This window comes from Gavia stellata, chromosome 3, assembly GCF_030936135.1.
Source record: "Gavia stellata isolate bGavSte3 chromosome 3, bGavSte3.hap2, whole genome shotgun sequence".
NCBI classification, from domain to species: Eukaryota; Metazoa; Chordata; class Aves; order Gaviiformes; family Gaviidae; genus Gavia; species Gavia stellata.
Window position 1 is genome coordinate 34058388 of NC_082596.1, and position 26065 is coordinate 34084452.

The window sequence follows — 26065 nt, forward strand, 5'->3', positions numbered from 1 at the left end:
CCATTTAACGTTTGTCACCGTGTCATTACTCTTATTTAATGGTAGGGGAACACTAAGGAGTTAAAATGCATTGTGAGCACGGATTAGATAGTACAGTGAAACAAGTCACAACAGTTATAATTAAAAAGTGGGTAATTGCCACAGTTACTGCACAATAACATCGAAGATGCTGTTGCTTGTCCCTACGCTTTCAACAGGAAGTAACAAGCAATTGTGTGTGGAGTCTGCTGAAAGTATATTAAATGACAAATACTGTAGATGGAAGATGCATGAATGATGCAATTAGGGTGAACTGCTGCCCCAGCTTTGTCATGGTTACTTGGGCTTGTCAGCTACTTAGGATTTTTCTGATTTCTTTCTATTCTTAACCTCTTCAACCCTTACACATCATGTTGTCTTCAGTCTGCTCACACTGATGATGCCCAGAGCAGCCAAGATCTATTCTGTTTTCCAGATACTCTTTGGAATTTAGTTGAAATGCACAGAATTCAGTTAAATATCCAGACAGGCTGCAATAGAATAGTGAAATCCACCTGAAAGTTAAAAGTGGAACTGAGGGTTTCCAAAATCAAATGAAGAAAACTTGAAGAAGCTAATGACCCATTTCCAGCCATGAGAGATGTAGAATAGAAAATTCACTGATGAAGAAACACTCTAATCCTGCTAACTCTTTTAAGTGCCTATCAAAGAGGAGAGACTTCTCTTTCTCTTGGAGGAATCTAGGGCTAAGAATATAAAAATGAAACTGCTACCAGTGGGCCAAAAGCAAACAGAGAACAGAATTTAGTGTCCTGATAATAAGGAAAGTAATTGCTGCTGAATCAAATTTCTCTCTTGATCAGATTTCAAAAACCACTAAATACATATTACCCAGTGATGTGTGCATTCTTGAAAAAGCTGCTGCGAATCTTCAAGGCAGCCCAGGCTTAAGTGATGTGCAAAGAACCTATGGTAATGATGATGACATTAAAAGTATTAATAGCTAGAAGCAAGATGAAGCACTAGTTTTCTGCAACGGATCATAGGCAAAAACACAAAGCTAAGAAGAAAAAAAGAATGTGAATTTTAAGAACAGCTGAAAACAGCGGGTGAACTCTTCTATCTACAGTCACTTAGAAAATAAGAAGGGGCTTGAAGAACAAAGATAAGCCAGAACTAAAATTCTGTATGAATTAGAAGTCCACCAAATAACTCCATATTAGGAATTATGCTGAGCAAACATAGCAGTAATCTTCAGACCTTGCTCAGCGTTTGATGCCCACAAGATGGTATAATTACATTATCTAGAGAAACATATCTCACAGGTGAGAGTACTCTTCGACATATCATCCTAGAACAACACAAAAATTCTGACATTAAAACCCATTTGTTTTAGAACAAAATAACTGAATTTCAAGTCAATGGCTCCTTTCATTCCGAAATGAAGCTGTCTTATTTTGACAAATCTAATAATCTTTGCAAACAGAAGTCCAGTTTGAGCACTATGTAAAGAAGATAAAATGAACCGTAGTTTGGATATTTCCATCTTTTGTGATTTAGCATTATTTTCAAGTGTTCCATTTCAAACCATTTGTAAAAGCAAATATTGCATTTAAAAAGAATAATATTTTGCAAAATTTAGCTGGGTTTTGTACCTTTTTGAAAACCCATAAACAATATTGGATGCCAGAACATGGAAGAGAAATCCCTCATAAACTTGTATTAACCAGTGAAACTAATCAGGCTAATTTCTCTGTCTAGCATAAGTAAACAGAAACACAAAAGAGAATTTTAAATGTGTTGTTTACTACTATAGTTTCATTAGCTCCCTGTCTTAGCAAACAGCAAACATATTCTTTGAAAGTGAGGATCTTACTAATGTTGACATCGTCCTTTAAAAATGTAGGACAGAATGGATGGGCTTTGCCACAGGAAATATAGTTACCGATCCTGTAAGCATAAATGAAAACAGGTAAATATTTGAATATAAGGGATCCCAGTGAGACCTTTGAAGTGCATTTTCAGGACTGGGTCCGAAACAGAAGAAATTACACACTTGTGGTGGAATTCACAAGTAGACTTGAAGTACAGCATAGTGAGTCATCAGGGAGTTAGCTTCAGAAAATCCTTCATGCAAAGAATGATGCAGAGCAATTGTCCTGCTGGCTGAAATTATATGCGCTGCTAGAAGAACAGTAGCCAAAGAAAAGCTTGCTTGGAAGCCTGCTTCCACGAAGATACTTAAACAATTCTTAGCATCAAATTTGAATGTGAACTATCAGCCAAAGTAGGGTAGAGAAGAAAACAGAAATGGCTTAATTAGGTGCAAAAAATACTGGTGTTGAGCATATACTGAAGAATATCTGAGTATATTACTGGTTTTTTACGATGAATGATTAAAATAATCTATTTTTTTCCATTCACTATGACTGCTTTATTATGTATCATTAGGGAATGGAGATTTATGCATGCAAGTATTTGCCAGGCAGCAAAAGGGTGATGTAGGGGCTATTTAGCATATGGCAGAAGAAAAAGTTATCAATGAGATTCTACTAGATAGTTTACACAGTGGGCTTTGCCCACAATGGGCTAATTAACCTTAAGAAGATGCAAGATGAAAGGGGGTAAAAATCCATCTCCATTGGCAGTGTACTGTGTATGCTATGGTACTAATGATTTAAATTCATCTCAAAGAAGAAATATTTGGCGGAAATTAGAAAATCTGAAAATTGAGTTATTATGGACCAGCTAGCTCGTAATAATACCTTTTGTATTAGTAACAGGACAATTTGCAGACTCTGAGGCTACATTGATACTAGCAAGTTAAATGGTACTAGGGAACATTTCCCAAAAACTGAAACTAAACCACCTGTAAACTTAAACAGCAAGAATGGTCACTGACACTGTTTTGGCTTGGACCAGCTAGCATTCCCCTAAACAACTCCTGGGCACAGCTGAGAGGCTATGGTCCACGACCATTCCCAAGACTCACTTTGCACAGGGACTTCCTGTTTTTGAGAGTAAAAGAATGTAATAATATCTTCCCAAGAAAATTTCATTTAGTAGTATAGACAAAGCCTGAGTTTTCTGGAGCCCATTTTACCTGAAGGTCAACCTAACCAAAGCTATTTAGAGAAGTTATATGGAGAAACCATGCCTATAATTTTAATGAACAACGACCAGCCATTTTTGGACCTGGACACTGTATGCCATTAAGAAGGAAATACAGCAACTTTATATTTCCTTTATATGCACTCTCTGTGCCAATAACTGTTTGACAAAAGCCAGAGGGCAGTCAGCCAGAGACTGCATTGTGGAAGGAAAGCCATTCTGATCCAATGAAGAGAAAAACAAGATGCTTTGGCCACCACTTAGGGAAACAATAACATGATGACCATCAATCAAAGCAGAGCTGGGTAGCAGAGAAGACATTGCTACAGTCTTAGTATGTCTAACAACACTGGTGATTAAGCCCCTACCTTACTTGCCAAAATGAGTTGCTTTCTAAATCAAAGATCAACAGCAAGTGGAATTACTGGATAAAATGAGGTGAGGGGTCTTAACCAGCTCCCTAACTCTGCTGTGCACATATTTAATATGAACGTGCAAAGTTAGAAGATGAATGGGAAAGCTTCAATCTGCACGGCTGCACTCACAATGAACTCTGACTGCAGAACTGGAGCCTAATACAAGAAAATAAATTCAGTTCGTTCTTTGAGGACTAAACAAATCATTCTGCAGAAAACTTGATTCTCTAACTTCAGTGAAACTTATTGCAAGAGGAAGTGCTTTCCAATGTGAGCAAAAAAACAGAGTCAAACGAGAGTCAAAACAGTCTGTAAAACAGTAATGTGTTCAGTTAAAAGTGCAAGCCCAAATGAAGCAGGACATGTCTGCAGTGACTTTACAAGCTAGGGGTAGGAGGCATTTAGCAGCTCCTGGAATTTGGATCACAATGAAACTGCCATTACAAATCACCTTCAACAAAAACCTTCTTATCTCAGCAGGCAATTATTCAGAAATATAATAGAGGGTTTGGGCAGCATTTTATTTTAAATATTTATTCTGAGTTAAACAACAAGTTTGACTGGTCTAAGGGGTGGACCAAATGCCTGATGAACCAGTAATGTGGGAATTACTATTTTATGCTTCATCAGATGTTACTTTAAGTATTTGCATACAAAAAATTTACATACAAAATTCTAACCCAAGTTTTGCCTAAAAGAGCATCATTCAGAACAAAAAAAAACCAACATAATAATGCTATTGTTATATTGCTTTTGTTACCAAAGCCTAATATGGACAAAAAACATTTCTGTCAATTAGATTTCAATTCAAATTCTTTTTTTTTTTTTTTTAAATCAGAGCTATCATCCAGGCTACAGCAACAACCAAGAATTGCAGCAAGTACACCTCATAGCAGTACTTTTCAGCTACTCACACCAGTCTCACAAGCATGATATGAATGTATAATATGCTGTGTTTTAGAAGGGGATGGTGATTATGCAAGATGATCAAATTAATAAAATGAGAAAATCATCCCCTTATAGACTTACTGTTTGAACTTTGTGGAAATCCAGGTAAGGAGGATGGACCATTCATTCCAGGCAGAAGAACAGGAGGAAGGCCAGGGAGTCCTGGATAAGCTGCTGGCAAACTGATACCATGAAGAGAACTGCTGTCCATCATGCCTGGCTGCTGTACTGTTAATCCTAGCACATCAGTAGCCTTCTTTATGCGATCCAATTCTTGCTGTGCCATCAGCTGTCTAACCGTTGTAGGAGCTAAATAATCTTTCTCCCGATCTAGCTGACTTCCCACAGTTTCTCTCACTTTTGTAATATGTTGTTTGGAAAAGATATGATCTCTTATGGACAAACGCGCAGAATATTTCACACCACATAGAGAACACTCTGGCTTTGTCCCATCAGGTCCAGTCTGATTTATCATGAATGGCTTGCCTATGTTAATTTTGAATTTCTTTTCTTTAGCCCGGGCATTCTGAAACCAGACCTGGACCACACGTTTGGGTAGGCCAATCTCATTCCCTAGCATTTCACATTCCTGCATTGTTGGAGTCCGGTAGTCACTAAAGCAAGCTTTGAGAACTTTAAGCTGAAGGTTACTCATTTGTGTTCGGAAACGTTTGTGGCCTGGCCGATCACTGTTTTTGGATTTAAAGGGATTGCTAGCTCCAAATGGATTAGGTGAACTTGGATCAGCTATGCTTGAAGTTTCACTGCGGTCGGCATTATCATCAGGGTCATCAGTAATGTAGTAACTTTGGTCATGATCACCATCTTTTTCACTGAAATGTATTGAGGGGCTTGTTAGGGAAAAGAGAAACTTATCATCGGTATTCTCATTTGTAGGTGTAGTTGCAGCTTTTGAAAGCGTGTCATTCACAAGTGGTTTTGGTTCTTTGGGAGGTGATGCAGGTTTTGCATCCCCTGAACTGCCAGTCGTGCTTTCCATTTCATTGTTCCCCTCATCCCCTGTTGTGGCATCACTAATTGCTGTATTAATTGATGAAGTCTCATCAAAGTCAGTCTTGTTTTGATCATATCCAGAGTCAGCAGGAGGGGCGTTCAAATTTTCTATATCCTCACTAGACTCTGCTTTAAAAGAAGAAGGACTTAGGAGATTCTTCGGTGACATTTCTGCAGTTTTGCTAACAGGAGTTGATACAGTGGAGGCTAATTCATTTTCACTTGATAATTCAGTTTTTGCTAATGACAGTGATGGGTAATCAAAAAATATGTACTTTTGTGGACTTTCTCCTCCATCTTCAGTTGATATCAAAGGACTCGGAGGCAAACTATAACCAGCCTGTTTCCCTTCATTCCAATGTCGAGAGCGAATGTGACTTTCTAAAGCTGATTTTGCTTTAAACAGAGCTCGACAAAAGGGACACCTTTTGTGGGACTGGGCTGGACCAACTGCACGGAATTGTCCCTTTCTTTCTCGGGCTCTTGTGTTCTGAAACCAGACTTGTACAACTCTCTTTTTCAGTCCCACTTCACGTGCAATGTGATCCAGCATCTTTCTGGTGGGGTTGGAATCTAGTAGATACTTTTCATAGAGTATTTCCAGCTGCTCTGGAGTAATTGTAGTTCTTAAACGCTTATCACGATGTTGATCTTCTCCACTGTTTCCTCCCTCTTTCTCACTACAGTTATTGTCTTCTTTATCATCTAGTTTCCGTTTCAGGGAACCAGAAACGGTAGCAGGGTGTGCCGTATGTGATGATCCAGTTTGTGGTGGCATCTGAGCAAGAGAACTATTAAGTAACTGTCCAGTCATCAAAGGATTATTGGGGTCAAATATCATATAGGGCATATCCATTGGTCTTTCTAAAAACTGTGAGTGAAGAAATTGGTTTTGGGCTGCTAGGAAATGCATGTGCTGGTGCTCTTGCCAAAGTTCTAGAGTTGGAAAGGCAACTGTACACTGATCACATTGGTACTGTAATAACTGAGGAGGTAGACTGTTCTGTAAAGAAGTCATTGAAATTGGTAAAGGACTGGAAGGAACAGGTGTGGTTTGTGATGCAGAAGGAGGTCTCCCTACTATCTGTGATTGTTTTTGTTGCTGTGGTTGAGAAGCTGAGGGCTGAGGGTCAGAAGAGGTTACTGGAGTAGACTGTACTGATTTGGCACTTTGGGAAGTTGTATCGGTTTGCTTAGAGATGGTTTCATTTTGTTTTGGTTTTTCTGTGGACTCTGGTTTAGGAGAAGCCTTCTCAGGTTCTGGTTTGGGTGACGGAATCAAAGGAGTACTAGAACCAGAGCCAGAGCTTGCTGCTGTGACTGCCAGGCTTTTTGATGAGTCGTTTTGGCCAGAAACTGTGCAGTTCTTATACACTGTTTGATCAGAGGCATCCATAGAATCTTCAGTTTGGCTTTCATCTTGAGCATCATCATCTTCGTCTTTATAACACTGTTTTTTCTGGTGTGTAATCAAATCAAAGATCCTGGGAAAAACCACACTGCACTTTTTGCACTGATACTGCATGTTACTAGTTCGAATGTAACGCTCATTCGTCAGTTCCCTTTTCTCATTGTCTTTAGTTTCAGCTTGATTTTCGTAACTTTTGCGAGCTTTTTGTCGTGCGTTTTGGAACCATACGACAATAACTCGAGTAGGTAGGTTAAGTACAGTTGAAAGTTGTTCAATTTCATCATCCTTTGGATAAGCATTTGTGTCAAAGAAGTCTTGGAGGACACGAAGCTGGTAGTCAGTAAACCGAGTCCTAGATGATCTCTTGCTGAAAGATGCATCAGACTTGTAAGGTTCTACAGCTGAAGGTTGAGGATCTATTCTGATATCTTCCAATACTGTTATGGGAGGGTTGCTGAAGTTATATGGAGAATCTTTATTTCTTTGTCGTTCTTTAAACAGCGTATTACGAAACCAGTGCTTGATAACTTTCTGTGAAAGACCAGATTTCTCAGCCATTTCTTGGATCTGCTCTTCACTTGGAGAATTGTTAATATCAAAATAAGCCCTCAAGATTTTTAACTGGTCATCCGTGATTCTTGTACGTGGACGCTTGAACTGAGAGTGCCGCAGGAAATTGGGATCTAATCCCAGTTGCTGCTGACAAAGCTGGGTAAGATCTGCAGATAAAGTATCCATTGGTGGCAACTGGAGGGCAAGTTGAGGAGGCAATGCAGGATGCTGCACTGGCTGCATCATAATTGGAGGAAAAAGTGGTAGATCAAGTGAAACGGGAAGCTGGACTTGAGGTGGGGCTGACGGCGGTGGTGGTGGAGGAGGAGGTGGTGGTGGTGGAGGAGGAGGGGGTGGTGGTGTGGGTGGTGGAGCTTGCAAAGGAGTGGGAGTTGTGTTTTGAATTTTTCCAGCCCCAGCTGAAGAAGGCTGAGAAGGAGTTGGAGGAGGAGGAGGTGGTGGCGGTGGAGGAGGCGGTGGTGGAGGTGGTGGTGTTTCTGGAGAAGATGGAGAAATTGGATAAAGCTTGTCATATGCCTCCCTGTACTGTCGGGCAAACTTTTCTAATGCTCCATATGGAAAAAACTGTCCATGCACATGTTCTTGATGACTCTTCAGAATAAGAATGTTGGAAAAGAGCTTACTGCAGGTTCCACATTCCAGTTTGTCTGTGTTTTCACCTTCACCAGTCTTGCTCTTTTTCTGCACTTTTTGTCTGTTCTCATTGTATTGGATAACTAACTCAAAACCAAAGTTCTCCAGCAAAGCCTTGGCTGCATTCCCTCTTGCTCCAGAAGCTATTCTGGGTGGTGGGATGGCTGGTTCTGAGGATTTTGGCTTCTTCATATCTTTGTTTTCTTTTAGTCCTTCATTCTCATTAGTAAATTCTTGCTTTGGCTTCTCTTGTTTCTCAGAAATTTCTTCTGACTCCTTATATGATGGCATATCCTTTATCAGCTGGCAGTCTGTACTTACTAAGGTATTTTGCTCTGCTTTCATCAGCTTGCTACTTTGCTGCTGCTGTTTTTGGGACTGAAGTTGGGGTTGGGTGGATTGATACTGTTGTGCTTGTTGCTGCAGTATCTGTAGCTGGGTTTGGCCAACATGGTGCTGAGTTTGTATCTGCTGCTTCAAATCTTCTAGCAGTGATCCTGTCATACCAGCCATTCCAGGCATACCGAATGTGGCAGAACCAGGTAAACCCAAATCTGGGCTTAAGCTAAACTCTGTCCCAGGTATATAGAATGGGAAAAGGAACTGAGGCTGTTGAAATTGCAGCAGTGCTTCTGGTGTCATTGGAAAGTGAGGCAAAAAAGCTGGGTTTAGAAACTGGGGCTGAAAGAATGCAGCTTGCTGTTGCAGTTCATGCTGTAGTTGCATTTGAAGTTGTGCTGGTGACTGGGGTGGGTGATGTGTAGGCTGAGCAGAAATTAATTCAGAAGCTTGCTTTTTATTTAATTCTTTGGCATCTAAATGTGTTTCTTTGCTGTTAACTGCTGGTAAGCTCATAGATTCTAGCATTCCTTGGCTGGGGCTATTAACATTCCCTGCTACACTATTTCCACTACTTATATTACCACTTGGTTCTAATTTTGCAGCCCTTGCCTTTGTCTGATGAAGCACAGATCTCATATGGATTTCCAATGTAGAACTTTGGCTATACGCAACATTACAAATGCTGCATTTGTAGGGTTTGTTGTCAGTGCTGCTGTTGGTTTCTTGAGGCACAGGACTTGATGCTTCCTGCAAAACTTTTTTGAGTTTATGTAGATGGGACACTGAGTTATAGTGGACCAAGAGAATGTTCTTTTGGGTGAAAGACTCTTTACACACTGTACACTTATACGGGCGAGATGGATCTAGAAATTTTTCCATAGTAAAATTTGGCCCTTTTCTAAAAGGTAAGGTCCGCTTTGGTTCTGAGCCCATATCGTCTGGAATAGAGCTACTATCACTTCCCACAGGACTTGCTTTACCTTCCTGGTCCATATCATAATCTCTTTCTATTTCCTGTTCTAGTGCATGATCATCTTGTGCCATACTTTCACTTTCTGCCCAGAGTTCACCATTGACAGGTAAAGATGCACACAGCTGCTGAAGTTCAGCTTCACTGAGTTCAGGGTGGCCTGCTTCCAAGTGTTTTTTTAAAGCCTGGAATGTACGGAAGCTACGTTGGCAAAGGCTACACATGGTAGCTGCCCGAATAGCATGATACTGGGAATGTATCTGAAGCTTCTGCATAGTCTTAAAAGCCAAGCTACAATGGTTACAACGGTACTTATAGACATGGCGGTCAGAAACAGAGAGCTGTTGCTTTTTCTGCTGTTCATTTAGCTGATCTGTCACCGAGTCAGTGGTCTTTATATCTTTACTGCTGCTCTTATTCCAATCTGGCGTTTCAGTAGATTCCTTAGGGAGCTTCTGTTCCTCAGTCTTAATTTCCACTCCAGTTTTTGATTCATTGATCCCAGGGGTACTTTTCTCATCCACAGGACATTCACCTAGTTAAAGAAAGTTAAGGGTCTTTTACACAAGTAGAAGAGAATAGCACATAGTATTAATGGGGTTTTTTCATCAGAAATGAAGAGAGGCACCTGGTATGCCACTTGTTGGCCTAGCAAAGTACAGCGACCCATCCTTGCCCCAGAGAATAAAGCAGACAGAACCAACATGAGGTTAAAAAAAAGTAATAAAAGCCAAACATGATGATCAGAATGGCAGTGGCAGTTCGGCTGGGAGTGGCACAGGGCTTCTCTTTGTCATAAGGTAGGAGTTCGTTGGTACAATGGGAGCACCGAACAAGAAAAAGAAACAAAACATTAGAAAAGAGGGAGGGATTAGAAATGGGGTCAATAGGTAGGACAGGTGATTAGAAAGGAAGAGGAAAGTGGTCTGAGGAGAAAGGGAGGAGCATGCTGTGAGAGGTAGCAAAGCAGCTTCCCAACACAGAATACCGTAAGTGTCCAGGATAGGAATCCTGCTATTGGAAAGGCAGGCAGGATCATTTGCCTAACACTCCCCATCAATATTGGTGAAAGTGCCACTGTCTTTTAGGACTGGGCCTTATTTGCTGGTTAAACAAGGAGGGTCTTACCTTCAAAGTGGCCAAGCCACTACCACAAGCAACATACACTTGGCATACATGCGCATCCTAGTAGCTCTGCATGGGTAGTGTCAGCCAAATTCAGGCCTTTGTTATTTTCCTTTTTTTATCTTTGTGGCTATATGCAAGCTAAAAAAGGATTCACTTTACTGAGAAAGAAACAAGTGGTTTCTAAATATCTACATTGTCCATACCTAGTTTTTATATGTCTGGGCTTTTTCTTGCATACCTGGATATTTCCCAGAACCCTCAGCTGTAATGGTTGCAGGTGTGTCACGTTCAGATTTCTCTGAAGTAGCTGCTGGCAATAGCATACTATTGGGCATCATGACATCTGGTACTGGAACCTTTGAAAACCAAGAACACAGTATTACTACAGGAAAAGTCACACTATTTAATACTATACAACTGTATGAAATTATAATTCAAAAGATCCACTATATCTGGATCAAAGATCGCCAGTACTAAACCAAGATCTTGATTCAGTCCTTGATAATAGTTTCTGACAGACCACAAATCCAGAGCATCGAATGTCCTTTGTTGGAGAATGAACTCAAAATAATCCACAATAAGGTGATGCTCTTGAACGACATACAGTCAATATTTCATTGGTCTCAATGTCACCACAAAGAAGGTTTTGCTGGCTATGTCAGGTTGGTTAGATTTATCAGGGGAATTCTCCTCGGACATCCTCCAAAGACGGAGATCGTGTTGAGATATGGTCACCAGTCAGTTCTTGACTAAGGGCATTCCCACTTTGCTTCACCTGTATTGTTTTTTAAACAAATGCTGGACCTTCCATGATCTTTGAAAGAAAATTATAGGTTTATTTCCATACAGAAATAGCAACTTATTCCATTTAAAATAAGATTTTTCTCTTTCTTGTCTTCAGTTGCTTATGTATCTTCTTCAGACTGCTTTACCTGTTGTGTTATGCTTTCAGATTATAGACAGAAATCTTTGAAGGATATACTATTATAGGTGTCTAATGGTACTCAGCTGAGTTAAGTTGACATGAATATTTGCCTAACACTTCATGTTTTCCTTTTGCTTAGGTCTTTAAAACATACTCATATCTGAAGTAAAGGATTGTCTAGGGGTTCAGACTAAGGCTTAGCAGGACTGGGTTCACACTCCTGCACTGCCAGATTCTGTCTAAATAACCTTGGGTAAATCAGTTCAGACTATGCTGCAGCTCCTCATCTCTAACTTAAGGATAGTACATCCTTAGGTCATACAGAGGTAAAAAGAATAACCATAGGAGAGATTTCTGAGTGGTAAATTACCATAATAATGGAAGCTACATACATTGCTAGGTATGAGTAGAAATACCCTTTGTTCCTTTTTAACAGTTTAACAAACTGTTTTAAACCTTTATTAGGATACATAAGAATTATATATGTATATATATGTATGTATGTATTTATACCAATTGCCTATTGGAAAAAATATTCTAGACATATTTTAAAAAGCCCTGGGCTTAGTATATTTGTAATTTAAACATGGCATTAATGGCATCGTCTCAGAGGACTAGTGACTTTGATTTTGTTTGGGAGAGAAGGACTTTAAAAGAATTATGTAGGTAACTGTAAATGTCCCAGAGAAGAAAAATTTGCTATAAATTGGGTTTTTTTGTCATCAGAGAGTTCAGATATGGACACAGCATATTAGTGTTAGCAACTAGACAATTTAGATGATGCAGATTATGTTTTGCAATCTTTTTCTGTCAAACAACCTTTTTTTTTTCCTCTCAGAAACAGTGAGACAACTCCCCAGCACCTGGAGAGGAGAGGAGAGGAGAGGAGAGGAGAGGAGAGGAGAGGAGAGGAGAGGAGAGGAGAGGAGAGGAGAGGAGAGAGATTTCAAAGTTGCCTCATTATCAGCATGGAGGGAATCATGGAGAGCTTGAGAAGAAAGCTAATAATCCTCAATGGAAGGCAGTTTTATCCACATTTTTCCAGTTTCCTAAAAGGGTCTGGGAAAGTGAAATTTCTATGGCATTTTCCTTCTGGTGGGGCAAAGTCGTAGAATCATAGAATCGTTTAGGTTGGAAAAGACCTTTAAGATCATCAAGTCCAACCATAAACTTAACACTGCCAAATCCACCACTAAACCATGTCCCTAAGTGCCTCATCCACACATCTTTTAAATACTTCCAGGGATGGTGACTCAACCACCTCCCTGGGCAGCCTGTTCCAATGCCTGACAATCATTTCAGTGAAGAAATTTTTCCTAATATCCAATCTAAACCTCTCCTGGCACAACTTGAGGCCATTTCCTCTCGTCCTATCATTTGTCACTTGGGAGAAGAGACCAACACCCACCTTGCTACAACCTCCTTTCAGGTAGTTGTAGAGAGAGATAAGGTCTCCCCTCAGCCTTCTCTTCTCCAGACTAAACAACCCGAGCTCCCTCAGCCACTCCTCAGAAGACTTGTGCTCCAGACCCCTCACCAGCTTCGTTGCCCTTCTCTGGACATGCTGCAGCACCTCAATGTCCTTCTTGTAGTGGGGGGCCCAAAACTGAACACAGTATTCGAGGTGCAGTCTCACCAGCGCCGAGTACAAAAGTACAATCACTTCATTAGTCCTGCTGGCCACATTGTTTCTGATACAAGCCAGGATGCCATTGGCCTTCTTGGCCACCTGGGCACACTGCTGGCTCATATTCAGCCGGCTGTCGATCAGCACCCCCAGGCCTTTTTCTGCCAGGCAGCTTTCCAGCCACTCGTCCCCAAGCCTGTGGTGTTGTACGGGTTGTTGTGACCCAAGTGTAGGACTCTGCACTTGGCCTTGTTGAACCTCATACAATTGGCCTTGGCCCATTGATCCAGCCTGTCCAGATCCCTCTGTAGAGCCTTTCTACCCTCAAGCACACCTGCCCAGCTTGGTGTTGTCTGCAAACTTGCTGAGGGAGCACTCGATCCCCTTATCCAGATCATTGATAAAGATATTAAACAGAACTGGCCCCAAAACTGAGCCCTGGGGAACACCACTTGTGACCAGCTGCCAACTGGATTTAACTCCATTCACCACAACCCTTTGGGCCTGGCCATCCAGTTTTTCACCCAGCAAAGGATGCACATGTCCAAGCCATGAGCAGCCACTTTCTCCAGGAAAATGCTGTGGGAAATGGTGTCAAAGGCTTTACTGAATCTAGGTAGACAACATCGACAGCCTTTCTCTCACCCACTAAGTGGATCACCTTGTCATAGGAGGAGATCAGGTTAGCCAGGCAGGACCTGCCTTTCATAAACCCATGCTGCCTGGGCCTGATCGCCTCTTTGTTCTGTACATGCCACGTGATGGCACTCAGGATGATCTGCTCCATAATATTCCCCAACACCGAGGTCAGACTGACAGGCCTGTAGTTTCCCAGATCCTCCTTCCAGCCCTTCTTGTGGATGGGCACCACATTTGCTAACCTCCAGTCAACTGGGACCTCCCTGGTTAGCCAGGACTGCTGGTAGATGATGGAAAGTGGCTGGTGAGCACTTCCGCCAGCTCCCTCAGTACCCTTGGGTGGATCCCATCCGGTCCCATAGACTTGTGGGTGTCTGAGTGGTGTAGCAGGTCGCTAACTATTTCTGCTTGGAATGTGGGGGCTTCATTCTGCTCCCCATCACTATCTACCATCACAGCGGGCTGGGTACGCCGAAAATGACTGGTCTTATTATTAAAGACTGAGGCAAAGAAAACATTAAGTACCTCAGCCTTTTCCTCATCCTTTGTCATTATGTGACTATTACACGGTCTGGCAGAGCTATGGTTAGTAGAAAACCAAGGAAAAGAAAAGAAGAAATAAAACTTTAAACCACTTTTGTGGATCCCTAATTCTGTATTTGTTCATCAGCACTAGGCACAAGGAACCTCAGACCTTCAGTCAAGAGCTCTTTCAATTCTTTCTTATTTTTTGCCACTTTACTTAAGAATGAGGTGGTAGGCCTACAATCACAACCATATAAATGAAGGAGGAGTCTATGAATACAGAAATAAATCCTTAAGGAGGTGGATCCCTGAGATTTCCAAGTTCATTTCCTTCTAAAAAGGTAAGACAACCAGAATCAGGGTGTCTTAGGAGGTCTGTTTTCTAACTGAATCTTTGATGTAATAATAAATGCTTTCTCGACCTGATTGTGTCTTTACTGACATTGTTTTGAATAGTGCTGAGTCACTAATTTTCACAGTAATTTATTATATTGACATGGTTTTTGCAATTTTGCAGTGAAGAACAGGATTTTCCTGGTGAGGTTAGAATGGGATTCATCTTCCAAAAAGAGTTTTCTGGTTATAGCATTTATCCCAATCATGGAGAAGCTAGCTCAAGTCCCTGCCTGATCCAGGATGGGTACTTGAAATCAGATATTCCATATCCTAAAGAACTGACCTAACTGAATTGCTACCTATTCTTGGACTTGCCTTTCTGTTTCATACTTAGATTTTATTCACAAAAAAACCCTAAAGGGTCTTTTAAGCAGAGGCAGAAAATAAGAAACAGGACATTCTGTACAATAAGACAATCGTGTCATCCAGTTAACACTACTATTGACATTTTCCAGTGAATTTCATGTATTATAATGCAAGCACAGCCCAGCTATACACAGGAATTCTTCTACGTTTGGGAACTACATTCAACAGGGAACTCCTCTTATTTTACAGCCAGGAGTCACGATACCTCTGAGATCTGGATGTTATTAGACCCAATTTACAGGTGTGCACTTAGAGACATTGACAGGCTTGATTTTTCCAAGGTCAATGTCAATGAGAAACTGCAGGTTTTCAGCAACTTTGAAACTCCCGTTCAATCATTTTCCCAAGTGACATCAGTCACTGGATGACCTGGCAACAGAACCTAAGAGTCCTGACCCACTCCCCTCCTCAGGCTACCTGAATACTGTAGGACAACAAATACATTTCCCAGAGGCCCAAGTACATTTCTGTAGCATGTGCGTCAGTATTTGGAACACTTACTGTCATAAGCAGTTTCTCCACACAGTCGGGGGACACACTGTGCAAATGGGTCAAATGAAGCTGGAGATGCATTTTGTTGCTGAGGACGTCCTGGCAGAGGGGGCAGCAGATAACAGGTTGCATTGAATGTTGTGACAGGACATGCATCTGGATACGATTTGGGTCCCTACTATTGTAGTTACAATAAGGACATTGATAGAACTGAAAAAAATCAAATTAAGATGCAGGCTATTAGTCATTGTGCTTTTTATAACTTGCTGAGATTGCTATTTTAACAGCATATCATCTTTGTTTCATTCTTGAGTTATTTGAAAGAGTTCTAGAATACAATTAAATTGCTACATTTTCCTTTACCTGTTCATGACAAAATTTATTGTCCTCTGGAGGCTTTGATTTTTTAGCTGCACCATCCTCTTCTTTTGCCAGAAGAAGCTGTTGTGCCCCTACCACAGTGTTCGCTTTTGGTTCCTTCTCTGGTGTGACTATTCCTGTTCCGAAAACATAATTTTTAAGAACATATTTTAAACTTTAAAATACCCCGGTTTACAAAGAGGCTGTGATTCCAAAGGTCTGTCTTGTCTTTGAGGGTCTTTTCTTTTTTTAAGTTCTGAGAAAAAATATAGTTGAATAAAATAACTATGGTAAGCACAAAGGTGAAAATACACTTTTATCCTTAATGGAGACTCTATAAATACATTTTAAAATGGACTCCTCTCTGCTGTTTAGATAACCTTAGGTTGCCTTTAAAGATTAATCAATAATGTGCTTTCTTTAGCAGCTCAGTATGAATTTGTGTATTAATTACATTAAAACAAATCAGCTTTTACTTAAAAATCCTGTTTTCTAAAATAATTCATTTGCTGCTGTTTAATTACCCTCTCCTTTTCTAAACTGTCTGAGCAATGTGATTATTGTGCTGTTTTGATAAGTCCTGCCTGGTTACAATTCTGAAGTTAAATATAGTGAGGCTTTAAAAGAAATACTGTGGAGAATAGGATTTCAGAGCTAACTTAATATTAATTATATACAAAGATCAGTCATTTGGGATTGCCTTAGATGTTTACACTGTGAATGTTTATAGTCTGGCATTTGTGATCAAAACCAGAATATAATTGTTTTCTATAGATAGTTCTACTATTAAGTATTAAATACTATATTTAATATTATGCCTGAACTAGCTGTGCAATGTGGCCCAGTCTTGGATACATCAAAGAAAAGAGTGCAATTCTAATTTCCCAGTCCATCAGAAAATTCTTTCCAGCGTCAATTTGCCAGATAATCTCTTCTGCTAGGCTGGATATTACAAGAGCATTGGGTAGGCATGTCACATACATCTCACGACAAACACAAAACCTCATTTACCAACCATTCCAATCTCATCATAGTGCGGCATCATCTGACCTTTTTTCTGCTGTTTATTATGAGTATTTCTAATTTTAACTTTCAATTTTCACCATCTTCCAGTCAATTTGCAACTAAATTATTTCCAGGGTGAGGACACTATCACTGGACACTGGGTGCAAATACGTCTTGAAATGCAATGAAGCTAAACCATTGATTGCTATCAGACCCAACGTAAATATATAGTCCAGGGCTAATCTGATTGTATGCTGTGCATGAAGATTTATCTTGATTTTTTTCAATCCACATAAGGTTCATATAAATGAACAAATTGCACCTCATTGCACAATAACCTAGGATTAATTCAAAAATAACGTCACAGATGTTTTGGCAACAAAGTAAACATGAACAAAGAAAATACTTGTATTTTTCCATAGACAAAACAAAAATATTTTATTATTATTATTCTCATATAGACTTCATGCAATACTTGATATTAAAAGAGCAACACTAAAGAGAAGTAAAATAAGAGAACATTTTTCAAGGTAGATACCAAATCCTCATGGTGCAATAATAAACAATTGAAAACTGAACCATACAGGGACATTTTCTGAAGGGTATTTTTTAAAAAAAACATAAACATATTTGATGACTTATACATTAATGGTGATTTCCCCACACATTGTTTTTCATTCCTAAGTTGCTAATTAATTCTTTTGTTGTAATTTAGACCAGTAATTTTTGCATGTTCTTGCTCAAATTTATTTATTTATTTATTATATCAAAGTTTATTCCTGCCATATTTCCCTACTTTTAATGACCAATTTGTCAGCATTGGTTTAATATCGGAACAAGCTGCTTTCTGGAACCCCACTGAATTTTTACACTCTGAGGAACTGATCCTGGAAGCCTCATTTAGACTGCTCAGTCAGAGCTGTGCCGATGACCTGAAGGACCAGTGAAGCTCAAAGGCAAAATATACATGACGCCATCACATAAGGCACCATTTTATTATTCACTTTGGTTTATGATAATACAGTACTCCCTGGCCTATCTGTATTTACTTGGCAATACACCATTGTTATTTAAATGGCTTTACCGTGAGAATTATGGGAAGTAAAAAAGTGACATACTATATTAAGAGAGAAAGGTTGCTTCTCAGGTTTTAGAAGGATAGGTTCAAATTATTAACCTCTCTTCATTTCCAGCTGTCAAAAATGTCTTAACAGTTGACTACTGTTTCTTACCTTTATCATATGTCACTTCTAAAATGTCCCTTTTTACAGTCAAATGGGCTAGAATCTCAGCTGGTGTAAATGGACACTGCTATACAGGAAGCTGAATTTAAAAGCCAAAATAAAACAATTCCACCTTATCTTTCCCTCATCATGCTAGATTGTTCTCAACAGGTTATTACAGAAATTAGGATCCAAATTCTTCTCCAAAATACACTTGTGAAAATACATTTAACTGTGTTTTGGCAGTGGTCTTTAACTGCTAGTGAAATTTAGCTTGGAGTGCACTCTGTGTGTGCCTGGGCACACACAAGGTTAATATTACACATCATCTTCCACCACAGGATGGAATAACTTAATTACTTCAAAGGGCCTATAATAATCATGAAACACATAGTTCTTGTTTCTATAAAAGCAAGGGGTTTTTTTGGTTAAAGTTTCTTTTGTGGTTGATATAATAAAACTGTAGAGTTATAAAACACTGTGCTGGGGTCAATAAATGCATAACAAAGCACAGCTTTTTACTGTGTTTACTATGATATTTATATAAACTGTCAAAATTTACAGAGGCTTTGTTGTTTTTGTTGTTGTTGTTGCTCTGGATTCATTCAACCTCAAGCACTGTTATTTCTTAAACAGCTGAAGTTCCATCTGGCCTATAGTAAAGTAACTGCATCCCTGACTTACGGTGAGCTTTGCAAAAAAAAAAGGGGCTGATTCTTCCCTCTGGCATGGGGATGCCAGTCACCCCTGCACATGGTGAGGACCGAACCCCCCAAGCCAGAAGATACGTGCCAGAAACAAAGGAGATGATTGTCTCCTTAGGCAAGCAAACGGTCCAGCTATTACAACTCAGTGCCTCATCTTGCTATATCAACTTTCTGATTTCCATGTTGAGTTCACTGTTTTAAGGAGCTTCCTGTAGGGAGGCTGAACAAAGTTATGGTCTTCTAGGAAGGGTATTGAAGGAGGAGGGAGAGAGGAGGGAAAATATTACGGTCCTGAGCATGCCATGCAGCACTGTTTTCATAGCTGGATGTTGCACTGGCATGCTATTCTTTCTTACTAGGCAGCTGTAGGAAAAGACTAAATCCAGTTGTTATTCACATTTTAAATACACACTTTTTATTCTTGAGACACATTATTTGTTGCTTTTTTTCCTAATTGTGAAACACAGCTGTAATTAATTTTATAATAAAAAATATACAGCACTATTTTAGATTAATAATGTAACTTCAATACATTTAGCTCAAAACTAAGTTTAATTATACATAAGTGCCATGAAATAGACTAGTCAATGATTGCCTGTCAGTTACAGAATTATTTAACTTGTGTAAGATTGCTAATATAAAAATGACGTAATTGACTGCAATTCAGATGCCATCACCTTCGTAACATTTTTGAAACCTCACAATAAAAGTAAAAATGTTTGTGTGACTAACAAGAAGGAGAAAGTTAATAAAATACATATACTAATGAAAAAAAATCCTGGAAAAGCCATAAGCGAAATACTATTATTTATGAATCTATGTATTTGATAAAGATTGCATAATTTAAGACTTCTGACACATCAGATGATGTTATTCAGCCCCAAAATAATTCTAAAATTATAATTACTGGTAGAGTATTCTTTCTAATTAGAGTAGAATGAAAGGATAATTTTCATTGCAGTAATGAAGGTTAATTTCCATCCTTCCTCATGTTTACTACCTTATTAAAAAGTGCTCCCCTTAGCCATGGCAGAGACATATTACATTTTCAATGCAAATGTATTAATCTGGATAAATTCCATATTAATTCTTGCACTGCATAGAGCTGTAATTTGGATTATAATTAATCTAAAGTGGCACTAGATTTAAATGACAATATAAATGAGGCATTAGTAGGCTTTTCTATTCTGAATGAATATTCAACAAATATAACTTGCATATTGCCAAGTCTCATTTTGAAAGCTCTACTCCTTGAGATAAGGTAAGCAATACAGCACAACAGCTTACACAAACATACTGGTACTAAATACATGTTAATCCTTTCTCGTCTAATAGATTCTATGCTAAAGAGGGGTCACACCACTTTCCTGTCTAACTTGTTAGTATTGTGATTAATTTATTGGTTTTCCTGAGATTTCTTTGGCAAGACTTGCAACACTCAATTCATGAGAAAGCCCAAATTAACATTCAATTATACATAAGCATTTATGCAGTCATTAGAAATACTTGTCAGCTGAGTGAAAATTAAGATGATGGTCTGAATGTTACATATGCAGAATTAATTTAGATTAGGAAAATAAAAGTTTCTAAAAGATTTAAGATTTTACAGTACAAACTATTTTCTGCAAAGCACAGAGGCAATCATGTATTTCAGCCCTTGTTTTTATATGAATCTTACTGCAAAGTTATTTGTATAATTGCTGGCATGGGAATGCAGAACAATTATGCTGGTTTTTTGTAGTGCACCCAGTAGGCATCTGGATATAGGTTTGTCCTAATTAAACTTGGCCCTTATGAGCGGCTAATCCTGATGGAATTTTGAGAATTCCCCTTCAGTATTTTTTTCTAGATTCCGTAATTTTTTTTGCTGGAGCTTTAATACCGTATTCTTTCTTGAACAACTATAAATGGACCTGCCGAAGAAAAAGAGAGGGCTGATAAACTCCCTGAAGTGGTTCACAGTGTCCCCTAGGCAGAGTGTACGGTGGGAAATGCAGGCTGCAGGTGGCTGTCACCCCTGTCCTGGGGAGTGTCCAGGACAGCCCCTGATGAGACTGCACAGGAGGACCTGTGTTGGCTTGGTAGCATGTCTTTACTGCACTGCAGACAGTTTTTATCAAGTCAGAGAGACAGCCAAGGGGGATATATATTTTCAACCACAACACAGTTTCTTGCTCAACATCATCCTTGTCATCATCGGCCTTTCTTCAGTCTCTTGATCTCAAAAAATAAAGCAACTGAAGAGGAGCTGAGGTTCTAAACTGCGATGGGTACTGACCTTAACACATCAACAAGCAAACTTAAAGGAAGCTTTTATCTTTAAGTCAGTCTTCTGAATTGATTCGGCATAGAAAGGGCCATCTATAATATTTTTTTGGAATAGACTCCAAAAATTTTTAATATGTAAAGAGCAAATTACAGTATGGGAGAATTTGGGCGTAAAGAAACTCATACGTAAAATGATATTTTATCTACAACTATATGTCTTTATGGAGAATACAACCTCCTTTGTATGTTTCTGTCATTGGCATACAAGGAAAAGATATATGACTACCTGAAACTAATAGGCTTCAACCTGTTTCAGCACTTCTTCTGCTTCAGTGAATCCAACATAATGTAACTAGGTATAGCGTGCGGCAAAAGTAGCCAATGTAATATTCATTGTGACCATAGATTTCCATCTCATACATAAAAAGCATGGATGAAGTCACATATTTGCCAAATCAAACACAGAAAAAGCCTTGGGTATCTGCACCAGATGCTGGCCCTGGGTTTGTTTGTGCACAAGTAAATGTCATGACATAGGGGTTTTGTTTTCAAAGACAGTAGCTTTCATTACTGGGCTTTGTCTATTCCAGGAGATCAAAATTACCCAACCCATAATCCGTTTTCAATGATATTTCCTCTTTCTTAGGCTGAATCATCTGTAAACTTTTTCACTGGATTTTGTGTATTTTTTTCAAAATGCCTCAAATAAATGCCCAGGAAGAGGCCAGATTCTCGGGAGTAACTGATCAGAGAGCAAGAGCAAAAAATAATAATAACAAAAAAACCCACATTCTTTGGGTTAAAAAGGGGGAAAAACCTGATTGAAGAAAAAATTCAAGTAGTACCTAATCCTATGCTTATGAAAAATTAATATGCCATCAGAGAAATCACAAGTACAGCTAAGATTAATGAAAGGCGCTTAAAAAATTACAAGCACACAAACTGATTTGATTAAAAAATAATCTCACTGGTCGTCCCGTAATATTCTTCAACTTATCCGCATCTATCCTGTCAGATGGTTATGATTAAAAATAGGTCAATGGGAGGCTACTGATAGAAATCACATGCAAAATGCACATGCAATGAATAGTAGTGGGAATGTCCAGACAGTTTAAAATGAAAGAGCATTTCATAAGTTAAAAAAAGGAGGAAGACAAAATTCTAGCATCTTACCAGAGTCTTTACAAGATTTTTTGCCTTCACTATTGTCTCTCTCACTTGAGTCTTTATCATCAGCAACAGCCACTGATGTACTTTTAGCAGACCCTTCTGTATCTTCACCTTGTTCTTCTACGGATAAGCACAGAAAAGATCTTAGGAAAGAAACTCAGGGACCATTTAACAGCATTTAAAAAATACATCCTGTAATAACAACAGCACAAAAAGAGAGTGGCAAAAAGGGGGAAGGAAGGGTGGGGGGAAGAAAAGGGAAAGGGAAAGAACAGACCTTTGAAGAGGTTGGACATTAATTACAAATAATTTGCAATATTTCAAAATCTATCCGGAAATTCTGACCGTGTCTTTGTGAGAGTACCCACTTTCCACCAGTGTGGCAGATTTAAAGCCTGTCATTTCATATTCTTTGGCTAGAAATGATTTGTGTTAAAATACATGCACACGCATGCACACACACCCCACACGGGCCGGAACAAAAGCCAGCACATGTAAAAATGCATCTCGGAGCCAAAAAAGAAAAAAAAAAGCAAAAGAAAAAGAAGGGGGGGAATTCAAATATAAATCCTATTAGTGCAGCAGTATCCTGCTAATTGCAGTAAGTAAGTATTAGGTATTAGGTACTGTATTAAATATAAACCTCTGGCTTTGCGGGCGAAGTCTCAAATTTTGTCTCCAGGGGGAGCCATGCGGGATAAATGATGCAACTTGGTCTATGGCTTCTGAGGAAGCAGCATTACCCACACCTCACTTACGTGTTCGCACCAGCTAGATTACATGGAAATCTTCACAGTAACTCAAGCCCATTTAATTATTCAGTAAATCTTAGCCATGCTGCTACTGGTGGATTAATCTGTTTATGCAGTTAGCTTCTATGCTGGGGCTGTGTAGCACTAATCTGTGAAAGGCCCACTGTTCCTTTTCATCCTGTGATCATTTGTCTCTCACTGTGCTGATGTCACATTTTAATGAATTTTTAGCAATCTGAGTAATGCCAGAGAACCAGACTTGCAACTCCCTACAGCACAGCATGCTGTTTTCATTGCAGCACACAAAAAAAAATAAAAATCATATTTCCCAGTTCAGGTAGGAATTATATAAATTAGGAGGTGAAGGTAAAATGGGATTCGAAGCACCAGGCCGCTCAATTTCATAAAATCTTTAATGACCATATAAATTAACCCTGGAAAGGCAAAAGGTCACAGACATACATTTGCATACACTCTTCTATTCACTTTTGATAAGCAGAGCTTTTATGCAGGGAACATGATACAATTAACCCTTCAGGAACCATACAAAATGCAGCTACCGACATTTTAAGTGTCAAGCATTAACTGAAAATTACACACTGCATAAAATTTTCATTGTAAATGCTATAGTGATTGAAAGGGGAAATAGTGGCCCTCTTCGCACCCCATGTTTTATTAATAACATTCTGACAGCCGAATGAAATATCCTCTGTCATATGTAGCAGCTGAGCACAAAAAAATTGCTGCCTAGTGCCTTACTTGCCAGCCACGCACTGAAACTGTACGCCTAGGCAAACAACCCTCAGATCGATGTGGCGAACCTATCCGATTCTCAACTCTCTGCGAAACCTTGCGTAAATCGGAAGAGAAAAACACAGCTGCAATTTTGGAAACCAAACCAAAAAAAAAGAAATCTCAACCACAGATCAATGTGTTTTGCATTGACCTCGGAATACAATAGGTTAGGACTAAGCATGCGTGTCCACTTTTTGGAACAATACAGGGAGAAAGATGGTCCCCTCTTTTAAAAATAATTGCATATAAAAAAAAATTTCCATCAGAATGGAACCCCTCCTCGTGCTGTTTCAGCGCTCTCCCCCCTGCGGTCCCCCGCCCCCTCCCGCGATGATAGCTAATCAAACATGGTAGGCATCCCTGTCGCAGCTGGAAGCGGGGCTGTGTTTGTCAGGGTGGCGGGGGAGCGTGATTCGGGATGCTGCGAGCCTGTGATCATGCCTGGCTCCGTCTGTGTTAATGCCGAGCACACACACTCGAGGCTCATATCCAGTGTCAGGCCCCGTGGCCTCACGGAGCCGATGGCAATCCCTTTTCGACTCATCCTTGGGAAGGGACGCATTGCTTCTTTTACTAGATTTACTGGCCCAATCCCCCTGGGCTGGAAAATGAAGTGTCAAAGTGCTACTGAGTGTCCTTATCTTGAGGGGACATAAAATTGTAAGGGCTATCGTGGCACACATTAATAAAACATTGTGTGTGTGTCAGGCAAAGAGAAAGAAAATTATGAAGGTACTAAAAGAAAAGCTACAGTATCATCTGGGTCTCATCAGACAATTTTTGCAGGGTGCTCTCCTGTTTTTCTGGTATGTGTTTTAAGTGTGAGAGAAATTCCCAGACATGTTCTCCTATACATCATCGTGGTGTCTGACCTCAGCCTGACCCTGGCAACAGTTTGAGAAATCTGAATGTGAACAAAGACTCTGTGTCAGCAGCAGGGAGAGATTGCGGGATAGACTTTCCCCATCAACTTAATCGCAAACAGCAGTTCTGAGGCCATAACTTTACAGGGCTCCACCAAGCCACAAACACATAACCTTTAGAGGTGAAACTGCCCCCCACTCCCCACCCCCCTTCTGTGATTTTTCTCAGTCTTGTGGTGCTCCCTTTGATGTAGCAAGGCAATTAGCTCTAATGTTCAAGTACTGCAGACCTGTTTTATGGTTTGGAAGGTGAGAGCTGTTTATTACAGGTAGGCTCCTGGGGGCCATAAAAGCTTTGCAAATTTTTAATCATGCAAAAAACTAATCAAAATGTAACTTATACACACCATAAAAATTAATATCATTATTATGCATGGTATAAATTGCCTGCCTTGGTTTTCAATGGCACTCACTTCTAGAAAATACATTTGGCATTCATTTCAGAAATATGTATGGCATTCACTTCATAAATAAATTTCATAGGCAGAAATGATAATACAACTTCTCCTATTTTCCTTCAAAATTACAGAAAGGCTAAGATTCACACTGTCGTGACATTTATCAAAGGGACAAGATGGAAACACAACAGCTCTAACTTAAAAGCAGCTAGCAAATTTACAAGAAAAATCCTTAAGACCGTTTGTTAGAACAGATATTGAGGATATGTAACGAAGTGTGCTATCAAAGACACTGCATACCTATGCCAAGATACTACAAGCATCTCTTATTAGTAACATTTTTGTTCTTACTTAATATGCTAACCAACAAGGATACTATTCAGTTATAAAAATGTGATGGCTCCTGCTCAAAGACACAAAATTATGAATTATTATGTATCAACAAAATACAGTATGATGGTGCTACAGATTCCAGAACAAGTCCTAATGCTCTGTTTTAAATTTACAAGAGTCCTGCCTATGTACATTTACAAATGTCAGCTTTGAAAATTAATAGAACACCGGATTCAAATGTACTTTAATGGCTTTAATAACACTTAGTATTGCAATATGATATTTTATTCACACCTGGTTTTATTTTGTCCAAATGTTGAAAATTTCTTTTGATGTTGGATCTCTTGAGTTTAGCCATTATCAACATTTTCCTCACAACTGACTTAAAATTAAACACAAAAATAAGGTTAGCAGTCTGCACTAAAACTGTAAAATAAGGGAAAATGGAAAAGTTAAGCTTCAGAGGTAATGTTAATCAGCTGTTATTGTATATTATATATTCTACATCATATATTTTAATATGTTAATCTACACTCTCAGGCCCCAATTCTATACTGATTTTATGAAGGAAGACCCTTATGACCTTCCCCAGTCCAATGAAGTCAAGATGTGTGATGATTTCAATTGCAAAGTCCA

The 26065-nt window shown here is 39.3% G+C and overlaps 1 protein-coding gene across 1 annotated transcript in view; it reads right to left on the reverse strand.

Moving 5' to 3' along the window:
• ZFHX4 (zinc finger homeobox 4) overlaps positions 1 to 26065 on the reverse strand; it is a 127160-nt gene that overhangs the window by 2917 nt on the left and 98178 nt on the right. The window contains exons 4-8 of the mRNA XM_059815551.1: positions 22232 to 22348; positions 15859 to 15992; positions 15505 to 15705; positions 10764 to 10881; positions 4536 to 9932 (exon numbers count right to left, since the gene is read on the reverse strand). Coding sequence (XP_059671534.1) covers positions 4536 to 9932; positions 10764 to 10881; positions 15505 to 15705; positions 15859 to 15992; positions 22232 to 22348 — 5967 coding nt within the window. The remainder of the gene's footprint in view (positions 1 to 4535; positions 9933 to 10763; positions 10882 to 15504; positions 15706 to 15858; positions 15993 to 22231; positions 22349 to 26065) is intronic.